Below are 12,838 nucleotides of genomic sequence, written 5' to 3' on the forward strand. Positions count from 1 at the left end.
ATGAATTACAAAGATACATAACAGCTACAAGTGTATGCACTACTTGCTTTATGCAAGCACTATAATTAATACCATAATTCCTACGTTCAATTAGGTCAAGAACGACATTAGTAAGGTTTAAGCAGAATCCACTCTGCGAGTATTCATATGTCTTGGCATGTGGATTGCACATCTCTTGCAAAGTCTTAAGAAAGCTTAAAAAGGATTAGTTTGTCAAAAAACGAATATTCTGTCACCATTTACTCACTCTCACATTGTTCCAAACCTGTATGACTTTGGTTCCTCTGTGAAAAGCAAAATCAATTAATAAGCTGATATTCCAAGTTGACCTTTTCCTTACACTGTTTCTGCTTCTAACCCATTTACACTGAATGGAAAAGGGCCGCTTGGGCATTCAGCTAAAATATCTTCTTTTGTGTTCAATATGTTTAGAATGACATGAGGGTGAAATATGACAATTTTCTTCTTCAGCAATCTTTTAGTAATTACAGGACACTAATACTTAAGGGGAGCCAAGCTCCCCCTAGATCCCCCGTAGTTCGCACCCTGCCATGTAGGCACAAAAAAAAAGCCACACAGTGGGGGAAGGGGGGATGCCATTCTTGTTTTGGCATACTTAAAGAATTATATGAAGCAAATATCCTGTCTGAACAGAAACTGTCAAGAACGACATTAGTAAGGTTTAAGCAGAATCCACTCTGCGAGTATTCATATGTCTTGGCATGTGGATTGCACGTCTCTTGCAAAGTCTTAAGAAAGCTTAAAAAGGATTAGTTTGTCAAAAAACGAATATTCTGTCACCATTTACTCACTCTCACATTGTTCCAAACCTGTATGACTTTGGTTCCTCTGTGAAAAGCAAAATCAATTAATAAGCTGATATTCCAAGTTGACCTTTTCCTTACACTGTTTCTGCTTCTAACCCATTTACACTGAATGGAAAAGGGCCGCTTGGGCATTCAGCTAAAATATCTTCTTTTGTGTTCAATATGTTTAGAATGACATGAGGGTGAAATATGACAATTTTCTTCTTCAGCAATCTTTTAGTAATTACAGGACACTAATACTCAATTTTTTTGAATTTTTGGGACCTAGCAGAAAAAAAAAACTTTTTAAGAGTGACTTACAAAATATTAAGGAATACACACATTTGCTTCATGTAGCATAATAAAACTTTACAATTAATCTGTAAACTAATGCACTACTCTTGTCTCCATTTTCCAGAAGTGATAATATTTGTGCTTCTACATTGGATGATATATTTGTTTCAGAACAGACTTTTTTCCTGGCCTCAGCCTACATGTGCACTACCTGTTCCTTACTCTGTTTCACTCTGACTAAATGAACGGGTCAGTACACAAAACCTGTTTTATCCTTTAGAGCGGTGATCCCAGGGGTTTAGAAAGATTTCCATTTCCTTTGTAATTCTCTAAGTCTTTGTTAATCTGTAAATCTTTGCTACACTGCAAGTCTTGACTTCTCATTAAGATTTGTGCAAATGATTGCATATCCACTCGTGGGTGATATTTCTTGCTTCTATGGTATTTAAAGGTGTCAATTATGTCCCATCTAAATTTTTATTACAAATAAATCTGCCATTTGGTCTTAAGGAAGGTTTCTGCATGATTGCCCACTGAAGAGTCTGTTTTCAGACTGTTTTATTGTCTACCACCAAGGGCTTAGTCTCCATACTTTAACAGTTTATACTCCCAGAGTGGCCACACACTGGCTATAATGTGAGTGATAAGTTGTTTCCTAGAAGGTGGCAGGTAAAAAAAGTTTACTCATTTTTAGTGATCTGGAATTTTCTGATCTAACACAGATTCCAATGCTTCTCCTTGCAGACGAAATTACAAAAGCAGTCTGAGATCTGAAAAAAAAAAGTGTCAAACACACACAAAAAAGTCAACCAGATGCTTCAGGCACACTGCTGGGCCCAGTCAGAGCTGAATTCCTCTGCTGAAGGGGACTGAGACCTACAGCCGGTTTACAGTCAGCACAGAAAGAAAGAGACAAACGGTAACCTCAAAGTTACAGCTGCTCAAACTGAATGTACGATTACTACAGAACTGATGTACAAACTAAAAAGTGTGCTCTGTGTGCTCCTTTATCTGTCCATGAGAGTGTCACTGTATGAGGGGCATTTAAATTGGCTATCCTTAACTAATACCATTATTAGGACAAAAGTTATACTCTCAGAAAAAAAGAGGTACAGAAGCTGTCACTGGGGCAGTACCCTTTCCAAAAGTAAACCTTTGTACATTATTTAAACCTAATAGGTTAAATTAGTCCCAAACGTATACATATTAGTACCTAAATGGTAAATATTAGTACATTTTTAAAGGGTTAGTTCACCCAAAAATTAAAATTCTGTCATTAATTACTTACCCTCATGTCGTTCCAAACCCGTAAGACCTTCGTTCATCTTTGGAACACAAATGAAGATATTTTTGATAAAATCATGCATACACTTTCGCTGAACGTAATCAGTGTTGTTTACATTCAGTAGACAGCGCACACATGTTGAATGTAAACAACGCTGATTACGTTGATTACGTTCTGGGGTACTCTCCAAAATGGCGGAAAATGGTAACATCGGGGAGAAGAATTGTTGAATAAATTATGTTATTATTGTTTTCTTTGCGCACAAAAAAGTATTCTCGTAGCTTCATAAAATTACGGTTGAACCACTGATGTCTCATGGACTATTTTACCAATGTCCTTCTTACGTTTCTGGACCTGGGAACATTGCAGTTGCATTGCTGTCTACGGAGGGTCAGAGAGCTCTCAGATTTGATAAAAAATATCTTAATTTGTGTTCCAAAGATGAACGAAGGTCTTACGGGTTTGGAACGACATGAGGGTGAGTAATTAATGACAGAATTGTCATTTTTGGGCGAACTAACCCTTTAATTGTACTGACAGTTTTTATACTTACTTTTAGGCCTCTAACACTAGCTTGCGCTATTCTTTTTCTATTCTATCTGTTTTCTTTCTATTTATTATATAATAAAAAAAAGCACACTTGCTATGTGTGCTGCGTTAAGCTAACTGAGACTTGTTATAGCACTTGCATATCATTGCTCTTTTGTTGATTTTGATTGCTTCCATTGTCGTCTGCTAAATGACTAAATGTAAATGTATATACATTTCATTCCTAGAAAAGATATATATAAAAATGTTGCCAAAATGCTAAAATCTATGCTGTCACTTAAAGTGTACACTGAAAAATTAATTTGATGAGAAAAAGGACTTTAATATGTTGTATTCCATTAAGAAATCTTTCAAGCCTATATGAACCAATTAGGCAACAAGCGTCTATATTAAACAAGCAAAACTCACTTGCCAGATTTTCGGAAACAGTTTGTAGTGCTGTTTAATTGATGGAAAATCTAACTAATAATACAAATAAAACATAAAATTGATATAAAAGATATAAAAAATTAATTTAAAAAATATTAAATCTAAACTGACATTAAGCCTTAAACTATATTAAGCCTTTTATACACGTGTACAGTAAGCGCTGTTCTCAAGGTGTAAGTGCTCACTGCAGCCTCATCTAAAAGAACTGAGAATTGAACTAAACCTCACATCAAATCACCCACTCATTTTTTCATTCAAGAACTATGCTGTACTTCCTAAAAACACTTTGAAGCCTTTCAACCATGTCAGTCCTTTACTAATGTACAGCAGTGTACAATAAAAATAGGTTTTAAGAAGTAACAGCTATTGAAACACCCCATTTGCAGTAGTTGCCTAATTCAAAGAATGGTTGAACTGCTGACCTCCCCAAAGACGAGACGTCTTGCTTATGTCATCAAGACGTCTGACTTTCCCTGCCCCCCAGGTGAAAGCTCCTCTAAAGTTGTGAAAGTGTTGAAAGGTGGTTGTGCTATATCTGAAGTTAAAGGATGAGCAGATCTGGCAGGTGGATTGGCTATTAGAGTAGAAAAGATAAGAGAGGCAGATGTGGGTAATCTGTTCCACCTGTGCTAACTTTCCTACCTGGGAAGTACACATGACCACACACTCACACGGGAGAAGACGTCCCTGGGGAATCCCTTAGTTATCACCAAAGGACAGAAATAAATAAGCATTGTTTGGAAAAGTTATTTTCCTTCTAGCTGGAGGTGCTTTATCATGGGTGGTTTATTCTCAGGCATTTATCACTAACCGTAAAGACACTCATACCGACTGAAATATAATGCTTACTTAAACCAGAGTGTCTCAAGAGACTTGCAACATAGCAGCTAATAATATAAAACAGGCATTCCTAAAGCAGTCAACATCCCTGTTAAAAATGATGGAGTTTCTGTAAAGCCACATGATGAAACCAAACATCAGTCCCAATGAATGAGGTCAAGACTGCAGCAGAGCCATTAAGACTACAAATCAGTAGTCCCAGCACCTCATGTACTCCCTAAACACCCACATTTCCCAGGTGACCCCTTCAAAAAGATAGTCTTACTTGACAATAACTCTCTCTACATGCACAACCCTCATGATTTACATTTAGAATCACAATTACTCATGAATTACAGGACAGCTTTGCCAAACAGATGAGAGATGGCCATGATGGAAAAGTCCAAGGGAGGGAAATAAGGTCAGTATATTAGTTGAGCGCTGACTGATGCCCAATGAATTATTAAGTCACCCATCCCATACATTCATATTGCATACAGCCACATGTGCAATTAAGGAACAATTATTCAATTCCATGGCATAAGCACAAGACAAATATCCCCCAAGTGGACTGAAAATAAACCATTAGAAATTCAGCAGCTTTTTTATGTTGCTGTCGCACTTACAATTAACTTTCCCTACTCTTAGTGAATTCCAGCTAAATTAATCTTAATAACCATTGAATTTCACTGTGACCCAAAGGAGTTTAAAATAGAGAGCAGTGAAAACAAAGCAAGTCTAATTTTAGGCAATCATGATTAGTGTACAGCCCATGTCGCACATTACCAATGGGAATCATTTCAAGATCTTGTCAAGATGTCCACATTGCTGCGTGTAGCATATGGTATCATTTATACACTGCACATAGTAAAATTCCAAAGAGTCCATTGCTGCTGTATATGAAAAGATAGAATGTTGTGTCAAAGTAATCATGTATAATGGCTGTGCAAGCCAAAAGCAGTACAGAGACTAAGAACTAACAGACATATCCTCTCTTGTGTGCAGACAGGTCACTTTGGAGCTCCTGAGGTAAGAAGAGTTACTAAAATGAATTGCACCAATTGAGTATATTGATCATGATGTACATGATCAAATTAGAATGTTTAAAATCATAGCTCTTTCTCTCTTCTTTCTTTCTTTCTTTCTTTCTTACTCAGTGGGGAGACAGAAGAAACAGAGAGAAACTACTTCTGAAGTTGTTGACCCAATGACACCTGCTTCTACTTTTTATGGCAATATAATTGTGCTCTCAAATAATTTCCCTTTTAAACCAGTGATGTGTGAATGCACAATTACAAAAAATATATAAATTCTCCCTTTTACTTCAAATGTGAATCATTTCCTATCTTTTGTTCCAAAATGATGCTCAGATGTTAAATAGATGAAAATGGTGAATATTCTAGAGGTACACTGTTTTCAACAACCCTGTTAAATTTGAACACCAATACAAAAAAGAGGGCAGTCATATATAATGATGAGTAAGGTCAAAGGTAAGCACCATGTGACATCATACCCTAAACGATTAAAGGCTTTTAAAGATCTGCCCAAGCTTTAGAGTTTGAAATACCTTTTTGAATTATACACATTTCATTCACATGTTTATGCAAAGGTATCTTAATAAAATGAATCAGGATATAAATCTTGGCTAAGTTCTACAACAATATAGTCACCACCAGTGCCAGTGATGTTGACTGCTGATATGTTGCCTCAATGCTCCAAGCAGTAATACAAAGTTTTAAAATAATTTTAGAATCATGTATTATGAGTTTCCGTTATGCTAAATAAAGGGCAACAAATCATTACCAACAAATAATGCCTTAAACCAATTTCTCTACTTTTAATATGACGTGGAAATGAGCTTGCCGGTGCTTACCATGGCATCCCCTTGATCTTGGTCATAATCATAATCATAGTAGTCGTGACTTGACTCCAAAGCAAGGTTTTCATAAATCAATGCGAGACAGAAAACAGAAATTCCAAATAAGTGCATTTTAGAAGAGAAAATAAATCTCTGAAGTCTGAGCAGAGTCTGTTGGAAGTTCTTCTTTTTTCAGCTTTCAGCAGCAGGTTTCTAGAAGACTCTTTCCTTACACTAAAATAACACCCATGTATGCATCCAACATTTTAAGAAGGCACTTCGATACTGGTCCGTGGAACGCACTGTGAGCTCGTCCCTTCACAAACGGCTGTGAACATCCACTCCGTGCGAAGATATTGTGGAAGTGCGCGGAGCGCTCAATGGCATGTTTAATGTAATTTCACGCTGTTACTTTGGATCCTTCTCCCTCCCCCTCTCCGTTTTCCCCCAGCCTGCCTCTCCGTTCGCCGTTAGACACATTCCGAGATATCAAGAGAGGAATATGAGTCGTGGCACGCGCGCTTTCTCAGGTGTCAACTACAGCACGTCAAACGCATTGTGTAAACGCACAAGCGCACTGAATGAACCTCTACAGTTGCTGCTTTTTTGTGTAAGGTGAAAGGTCAAATAAAGGAATAGTTTATCCCAAAATGAAAACGGAGACATCATTTTCTTACCTTATGTTTTTTTTTTTCTTTTTTTTTCATGCAATGGAACGGGGACAGGGGCATTGATGCTTCAAAAACTGACGCAAGAGCAACGTAAAAGTAGTTAATGTGACTATTGTAATTATTGTGTGTATTGCAATTATTGAATTAACAACTGTAAACCTATTCCTATGTTTAACAAATTATACAAATTTAGTAGCCTACAACTTGTTGACAATTAAGTTGCTTGCTGCAAACTCAAATTAAACTGTTAAAAATGTAATTATAAATAAATACAATGAATGAAAATAATAAAGAAATAAAAATAAAAAACATTGAATAATGCAGGCTGATTTATGGACGGTTATTCGGGCCTCTCTGATTGGGACTGGGTTAATTGGGATGACTGTCAAAAAGTGGAACAGTTTACCTGAATTCACCCTATGCGAAATGAGCTGCTTTGGGGAGGTTTTAATTCGGTTGGAGGGTTGTTCTCCATAGGGGGTTTTAGTCCTCAAGTTCAGTGAGTGCTCTTCTAATGCTGGGGAATGCAAGTCTCACTCAAGTCATTGTGTTCCATTCACCGCTGTCAAATGGTCGCATTTAATTTTGTGATCTTCTCAAATACTACTTTAAGTAGCAGGCTAAACATGCACTGTCAAATGCATTCAGTGTTAACACTAAAGGTCTAGTTTGAACAGGCTCAGGGCTAAGGGTTTGTGAATGATAACCTAATTAGCCATGACACTACTGAATAATTCAATGTGAAAATACCTGATAATGCACATTTGATCACTGGGGTTGTTTTCCAGGGGACTAGACAGAAAATGTTGCTTTTGTTTGCTATTAAATTAAACAATATATAATAATAAATGATTATACCAAATTGATGGTGAAAATGGCCAAACAATTGCACATGCAGATGGCATAGTAATTCCAAATCATTGTAAATTACCAACAAAACGCTTGTCAGTCATATACTTGGCAGTGGCCAGTTCCTTTGCCTACTTATTTGACTTCTCTTTGCTCATGGAAAGTCTTATTCTGCTTCCCTGAATGCTTTGATTGGTAAAATACTAAAAGGTCAAAGTTCAGACTGGTTTTATAAGGATTAACAGGGGTCACCTTTGCTTTGACATTACTAAACACATTACTTCATTGGAGAAGTTATAACATCATCAGCCAGGTGTCTGGAGCTGCTTTAAAAGTTCAACCACAACTGATATAATCTTATTTAGAAGGCATTTGATTTCCTCAGTAGGACTTTTGACATACTTAGGTTTAGTCCCAAAGAGTTTCAGAAGCTGACTGTAACTTTCATGCTGTTTTTCTACATGGACGTTTACATCTTTTTACATTTTTCCCTCTTTCGGCCCACATATACCAAGTAATCAGGAATCGGTGTCCTTATTTAAACTCTCTGTGCTTTGTCCTCCAGAACTCTTTTCAAATGAAAGCAGCTTTGTGTAGGATTTGTTTAATGCCTTTATTATAAGAAATGACTGACCTTTACGAGTTGAAAACTGATGTGAGGATTTTATCTGACATTATTTGTTTCTTTTTTCTGAGCTTTTTTGTGACATATTAAAGATGATGCATCAAAAAAGATGCATTTATTGCTGTAGTGTATGGCTCCCTTGATAAATTATCTTTATAGTATAAAAACTAAAAACAATATATTTTTGTCACTTCTTAAAAAAATTATAAAAATTAAGAAAATTACATCACACATATACAGCAAGACTCACCTATCACTTAAAGAAAAAAAAAAAACATGTCTTTGTTAAAACAGCACTTTTGGCCGTTTAGGGAAGATGTAGCATATGAAGTCCAGCTTAGGTCTTCCTTTGCTTTTAATTTCTAGCTGCTGCTTGAATGACAGCTCGGTAAATTTGATGGAGCTAAAATCTCTACCCTCCATAATTAATATAGTTGCTATCAATGAGACCAGTTTAAACTATAATCACGTAATTTACATCTCTACGATGATTGGTCCATATACAAAGGCAGACTATTTTTTTCTAAACACTCTATTACCATTGAAAGTCAAATACTTGATGGTGATTGGCTACAGAGGCAAAAGTCTATGGATGTATGTAATTAGAGTTCGTCGATAGATTCAACATGTTCACGAGAAAGAGCAGCAGTGGTTCTGACTTCAGTAATATTTTATGGTGTTACAATGGTGAAATTACAAACATGGAATACACATTCTGGGATGTGAAATCAGTAAATTTTATTAACATTAAATGGTTCTTCTCCCATTTTCCTCCTCAAAATCTTGGGTATGCTGTGCCTCCCTTGCTTCCCCTGATGAGCCGCCACTGGTGATTTGTAATATAGCTGGTGTTTAGAAGTGTATTACACCTGGCTCAAACACAGGTCCACTGAATTCAGTGTATGCCAACTATGAGCACTTGAGTCAGTCTGTGACCCTGAAAAGGAAGGCAACACCATAGGAATTTATGAGGGTCCTCATGGCACAGTGACCCAGCACTGTCTAACACTTTTGCTTGTCTACTCATGTGTGCACAGCTTGTTCCCAGACACTGGGAATTGCTCTCACCGGAACTGGGAAACAATGGGTGTGGGAGTCCTGTGACTGGAGCCGCTGCTTTGGGAAGCGCTGGACCCTGTTAATGCTGGAATTTGTGGTGTCCCTTACATTTCAAACAACGGCTGTGCTAGGAAGGGTAGATCGATGAGGATAAGATGGCAAGGTCACGGGGGGGCAGGCCTAATCTTGCACTCTCCAGCATTCCTTGGCATCCTCATTGGTTTGTTTGTAATAAATTATAGAGTATTTTGACATTGAAGGCCTACAGTTAGGGACATACATACTTCTGCATTTAGTGTTTAATGTGTACACAGTTAAGTTAAAATGATTAGAAAATCCAAATCTTATTTTTTGTAAATAAATAAATGAATAATGCAGTTGAGCAGATGTCTCCACATAAAAAAAATGACACAATAGGACTGAGGACCGAGAGGAGGGCCGTGTTCCAGAGAATAAGATTGGAAGCGTGTAGTGACTGAGATAAGGAGGGGTTTTAATGCTTCCTTGTTTCACAGTTGACAGCTGACACAATTAATTAACCTACAAATAAGGATAATGGCCATGCAAGAGCATGTCTTGTGTGTGTTAATATAAATGTGTTTTTGATAAGAACAGTCACAGCTAGCTGTGTCAACATAAATTTTTATTCTTCAAATTCATGCCACTGGAAAGTATTTATACATAAAAATACAGTTGCCTTAAATAAGAAACAATTACCCATAGCAGAAACCATGTCAGTTCTAATATCACCCATATCACTGTCAGACTCTGTTCCGTGTTTTGTTTGTGTTTTGCTCCCCTTGTGTTTCCATGCCAATATTTGGTCCTTCTCGTTCCTGTCCTTATTTGTTCCAGGTGTCCCCTTTTCAGTTCTATTGATCCCAGGTGTGTCTCGTCATCCCATCGTCATGTCATTTGTATATAAAGTGTTCCATGTTATCAGTTCGGCGTCCAGTATTGTGAATGTCTGTTGATGTCTACCTCCTTTGCTACGTGTGTTTTCCTGGTTCCCTTGATATAATTAAAATCTGCTTATTGATGTACTCCTGGTCTCCTCGTTCTGCGCTCCAACACAGTAGCACCGTGACAGAATACCGGACCAAGGACAGTAAGCGGCGCCCCCTCTCCCCGTGTTTGTTTTCCGTTTTTAAAAGTGTTTTGGTTTTCCGTTTGTTTCCCCCCGAGATCATGGAAATCGCCGCTCGTTTCTCCGCCTTAGCCCGCTGAGATCTCCCCTTCTTCGAGTATGCCTGGGAATTCTGCGGGCTCACCGTGGCGACGGCATTGGATAATGCCACCATCAATTCTCTGTTCTGACTCGGGGCCAACTACCATCACCCCGTGGACCTCCCAGACACCAAGGGACTATGCTGGAGGGAAGGGATCTTCCGGTGTCTCGCGGCTCATTCAAGCCCGCGAACCACGCCTTTCACCCGGAACCTAAAGGGGAATCTAACAAGGAGAAGGCGGTCGGCTCCAGCCCCAGAGCTCGCTCCAGTGTCGGCTCCGGCCCCCGAATCCAGACCATGGAGGGCTCCTGTTCCCGAGTTTAGCCCACGGAGGGCTCCAGTCCCCGAGTCTAGCCCAGAGAGGGTTCCAGTCCCCGAGTCTAGGCCAGTGAGGGCTCCAGTCCCCGAGTCTAGCCGAGAGGGCTCCAGTCCCCGAGTCTAGCCCAGAGAGGGCTCCAGTACCCAAGTCGAGCCCAGGGAGGGCCACTGTTCCCGAGTTAGGCCTACGGAGGGCCTCTAAAGACGATATTCTCCCCAAGGATTTTTTTTGGGGGGAGGGGGTAGTATGAGTCCATCCGTAGTGGCCGGGCCGAGTGGCGAGGCCAAGGCCATGGAGGCCGTCCGGCTATGGCGTCCTGAGTTCCCAGCTGTAGTGGCCGGGCCGAGTGGCGAGGCTGTCTGATCTGCCATGGCCTTCTGAGCTCCCTGCTCCGCCATGGCTTCCTAGTCTGCCTGCTCCTCCATGACTCCCAGAGCTCCCTGCTCCTCCATGGCCCCTGAGCTCCATGTGCCGCCATGGCACCCTGGACTGCCTGATCCGCCCTGGAGGTATTCCTGCACCAGCCTCCAGGGTGTCCACCCGGCGCGGGACGCACCTTCTGGGGGGGGGGAGTAATGTCAGACTCTGTTCCGTGTTTTGTGTGTGTTTTGCTCCCCTTGTGGTTCCATGCCCATATTTGGTCCTTCCCGTTCCTGTCCTTATTTGTTCCAGGTGTCCTTTTTTCAGTTCTATTGATCCCAGGTGTGTCTCATCATCCCATCGTCATGACATTTGTATATAAAGTGTTCCATGTTATCAGTTCGGCATCCAGTATTGTGAATGTCTGTTGATGTCTACCTTCTTTGCCACGTATGTTTTCCTGGTTCCCTTGATATAATTAAAATCCACTTATTTATGTACTCCTGGTCTCCTCGTTCCTCGCTCCGTGCTCCAACACAGTAGCACCGTGACAATCACCAAAATTATTCATTTTTGGTTATAATTATTAATCTGTTGTACAATTTATTTTAAAAATAAATTAATATTTTTATTTAGCAAGGGTGCATTAAATTGCACAAATGTGACCATAAATATTTTTCAATATTGATAATATCTTATATAATTATAACATAATGATCATGTAACACTGAAGAATGGATTCAGTTTTACCATCACAGGAGATAAATTACATTTAAAATATATTACAATACAAAATAATATTTCACAATATTACCGTTTTTACTGTATTTGATCAAAAAATGCAGCCTTTGGTGAGCTTAAGATATCATGATGGTTCTACATACTACATACCAATATACTGTATATATACAAAAAAGCCATGAAAGTATCGGTATGTAGAATCAACATGATATTTGAATGAAAATAGGGAGAAAAGACTGACTTCCAAAGTTTTGGTTTAATGGAATAACAGAATTTAAAACTAAAACATCAAAATATATAAGATTTAACAGGTACGGTGATCAACACTCCCTTTGAGAGAAATAATAGTAAATCCAGCCAAGACACCTGTTTCCCTACTCTCCCTGTGGGGTATTTTGAAAAAGTAAGTCCTACAATCCTGCCTTCAAAAACTTACCTTTAATGTAATTTCATGGTCAAAACACATTCAAAGCCCAGAAATTCTAAAATAAAATCAAATGTAGTCAAAAAACCCAACTTATGCTATTCATTTTAGGCAGTCTTTTGACTTCATAAAAAGCATGCAAAACAACACGCTAGACAGTCACAGGCTCTAGAGGCATTTGACCCTCGGCTCATTGACATATTTGCAGAGCAAATTACCTTCACTGAAAAGGTTTTCAAAGTAAGGGACCAGTGAAGTGACCTCTTGAAAGTGATCTTTTACACATGTAAAAACATTCCTGCTCACACACATAATGACACACACACTTTGGCATTCGAGAGATGCTAAAGAGTGAGAAAATGGGGCCAAGACAGAGACAGAAAGAGAGAGAGAGAGACCTTCCACCTCTGGACTGCTTGTATTCGTATGGAAATAAGTCTTCTTGAGAAGTTTACGTTACACTCTGAATGAGGATTAACATGGCTCCCGCTTCACTAAACAAAGCAATTACTGAGCACACA

The 12,838-nt window shown here is 38.9% G+C and overlaps 1 protein-coding gene across 1 annotated transcript in view; it reads right to left on the reverse strand.

Moving 5' to 3' along the window:
* vegfc (vascular endothelial growth factor c) overlaps positions 1-6,600 on the reverse strand; it is a 36,834-nt gene extending 30,234 nt beyond the window's left edge. Inside the window, exon 1 of the mRNA XM_016463777.1 lies at positions 6,056-6,600. Coding sequence (XP_016319263.1) covers positions 6,056-6,172 — 117 coding nt within the window. The 5' untranslated portion in view covers positions 6,173-6,600. The remainder of the gene's footprint in view (positions 1-6,055) is intronic.
* Between the last annotated feature and the right edge of the window lie 6,238 nt (positions 6,601-12,838).

Source organism: Sinocyclocheilus anshuiensis, unplaced genomic scaffold (genome assembly GCF_001515605.1).
Source record: "Sinocyclocheilus anshuiensis isolate Anshui unplaced genomic scaffold, SAMN03320099.WGS_v1.1 scaffold145, whole genome shotgun sequence".
NCBI classification, from domain to species: Eukaryota; Metazoa; Chordata; class Actinopteri; order Cypriniformes; family Cyprinidae; genus Sinocyclocheilus; species Sinocyclocheilus anshuiensis.